Source organism: Trichosurus vulpecula, chromosome 2, assembly GCF_011100635.1.
Source record: "Trichosurus vulpecula isolate mTriVul1 chromosome 2, mTriVul1.pri, whole genome shotgun sequence".
NCBI lineage: Eukaryota > Metazoa > Chordata > Mammalia > Diprotodontia > Phalangeridae > Trichosurus > Trichosurus vulpecula.
This window is the reverse complement of record NC_050574.1, coordinates 83,491,884-83,493,877: the sequence shown is the minus strand read 5'-3', so window position 1 is coordinate 83,493,877 and position 1,994 is coordinate 83,491,884. Positions and strand designations below refer to the sequence as shown.

The window sequence follows — 1,994 nt, the reverse complement described above, 5'->3', positions numbered from 1 at the left end:
GCTCCAAAGCAAACACTCTATCCACTGTGCCATCCTGCCCCCCAAAGAGCTTACATTCTTATATGGGAGACAGAATACATATGTAGAGATATATTCAAAACACATAAAAGCAGATACAATGAAATCCCAGAGCCAAAAACACCGATAGCTGGAGGGACCAGAAAAGGAAGGCTTCTTGAGGAAGGATGTCTTTGAGCTGAGTCTTAAAGGAGGCCAGGTCCTTCAAAAGGTAGAGGTTAGGAGGGAGAAAATTCCAGACATGGGAGACAGTCTGTTCTGCGTAGTGCTGAAACCTTACTCTCATCAGGAATGGGTTAAAGAGGGAACAGTATTTATTACTAGTATTTATTAATAGTATTTATTATATAGGTTTTCTTGAAAAAGAAATTTATTGTTTTATATTGAATTCTCTCATATTCTGCTGTGTACATGGCAATTTTTTTCTTTATTTATTTTGTATAAAGTTTAAAATAAATTTAAAAACTTAAAAATATTAAATGATAAAAAAATTATAAAGCAATGAAGACAGTGCCTGGCACAAAGTAGTGCCATATAAATGTTAGTTGTTATTATTATACCTATCTTGCAGGTGAGGAAATTGAGGCATATAGAGGTTCAGTGACTTGTTCAGGGTCACCCAACTAGTAAGTATCTGAGAACATATTTAAACTTAAGTCTTCCTGCCTCTAAGTCCAGGGCATGGCACCCATGGCACCACCTAATTGTCTCTAGACATTTAACCGTTTAATGAATGAATGACTGGTTAGCATCAGAGACCTTGATCATCTTCGATCATCCCTTGAGGCCCTAGGGAGACTCTGATCCTGGAGGTAAATATACGCTTGAACTCAATGACGTTTTCAACAGGCTTAGTTAAATCAGGGGATAGATAAAAAAAAACCCTCTCTCTTTTAGTACTTCTTAATGCCTTATTCCTTTCCCCTAATTCCACATGTCTGTCCTATTTTTGCAGGTGATTTGATGAATATCTGATAATAGCCGGGAGCCCAGGATCCTGGGTGTAGGCCATGATATCTTCAAACAACACAATCCAGGAACCCTTTGTCTTCTTCCTCCTGGGCATTCCAGGCTTGGAGTCAATCCATCTATGGCTCTCCATACCTGTATGCTGCCTGGGTATGACTACTATTGTGGGTAATGTGACTATCCTAGCTGTGGTTGCCACTGAGCCTGCCCTGCATAAGCCTGTGTACTTCTTCCTCTGTATGCTCTCCACCATCGACCTGGCTGCATCAGTCACCACACTACCCAAACTTCTGGCCATCCTGTGGTTTGGGGCTGGGCACATTGCTGCTGCTGCCTGCCTGGCCCAGATGTTCTTCATTCATGCCTTCTGCATGATGGAGTCCACAGTGCTGCTAGCCATGGCCTTTGACCGTTACGTTGCCATCTGTGACCCACTGCGCTACACCACCATCCTTACTGACACAGTCATTTCTCGGATTGGTTTGGCTGCTGTGCTACGTGGTTCCCTGCTGATGTTTCCTTGCCCCTTTCTTATTGGGCGCCTGAGTTTCTGCCACAGCCATGTGATTCCACACACATATTGTGAACATATGGCTGTGGTGAAGTTGGCTTGTGGGAACACCATACCCAACCGTGTGTACGGTTTGACAGCAGCATTGCTTGTCATTGGGGTTGACTTGCTCTGCATTGGCCTCTCTTATACACTCATTGCACGCGCGGTCCTCCGACTCTCATCTCGTGAAGCCAGGGCTAAAGCCCTGGGAACCTGTGGCTCCCACATCTGTGTCATCCTCATCTCCTATACACCTGCCCTCTTTTCTTTCTTTACCCATCGCTTTGGCCGCCATGTCCCACTTCACATCCACATTCTCCTGGCAAATGTTTACCTGCTCTTCCCACCAGCTCTCAACCCCATTGTCTATGGTGTAAAGACCAAAGAGATCCGAGATCGAGTAGTTAGAGTCTTCTTGAGAGTCCAGAGTTCTGGGGACAAAGGACTAGGGTGA

At 44.3% G+C, this 1,994-nt stretch overlaps 1 protein-coding gene across 1 annotated transcript; it reads left to right on the top strand.

Annotated features, from left to right (window-relative positions):
* The first annotated feature begins 1,028 nt into the window (after positions 1–1,028).
* Positions 1,029–1,994, top strand: LOC118839816 (putative olfactory receptor 52P1). Its single transcript, XM_036747329.1, has one exon. The coding sequence runs from the start codon at positions 1,029–1,031 to the stop codon at positions 1,992–1,994; it is 966 nt and encodes a 321-aa protein (XP_036603224.1).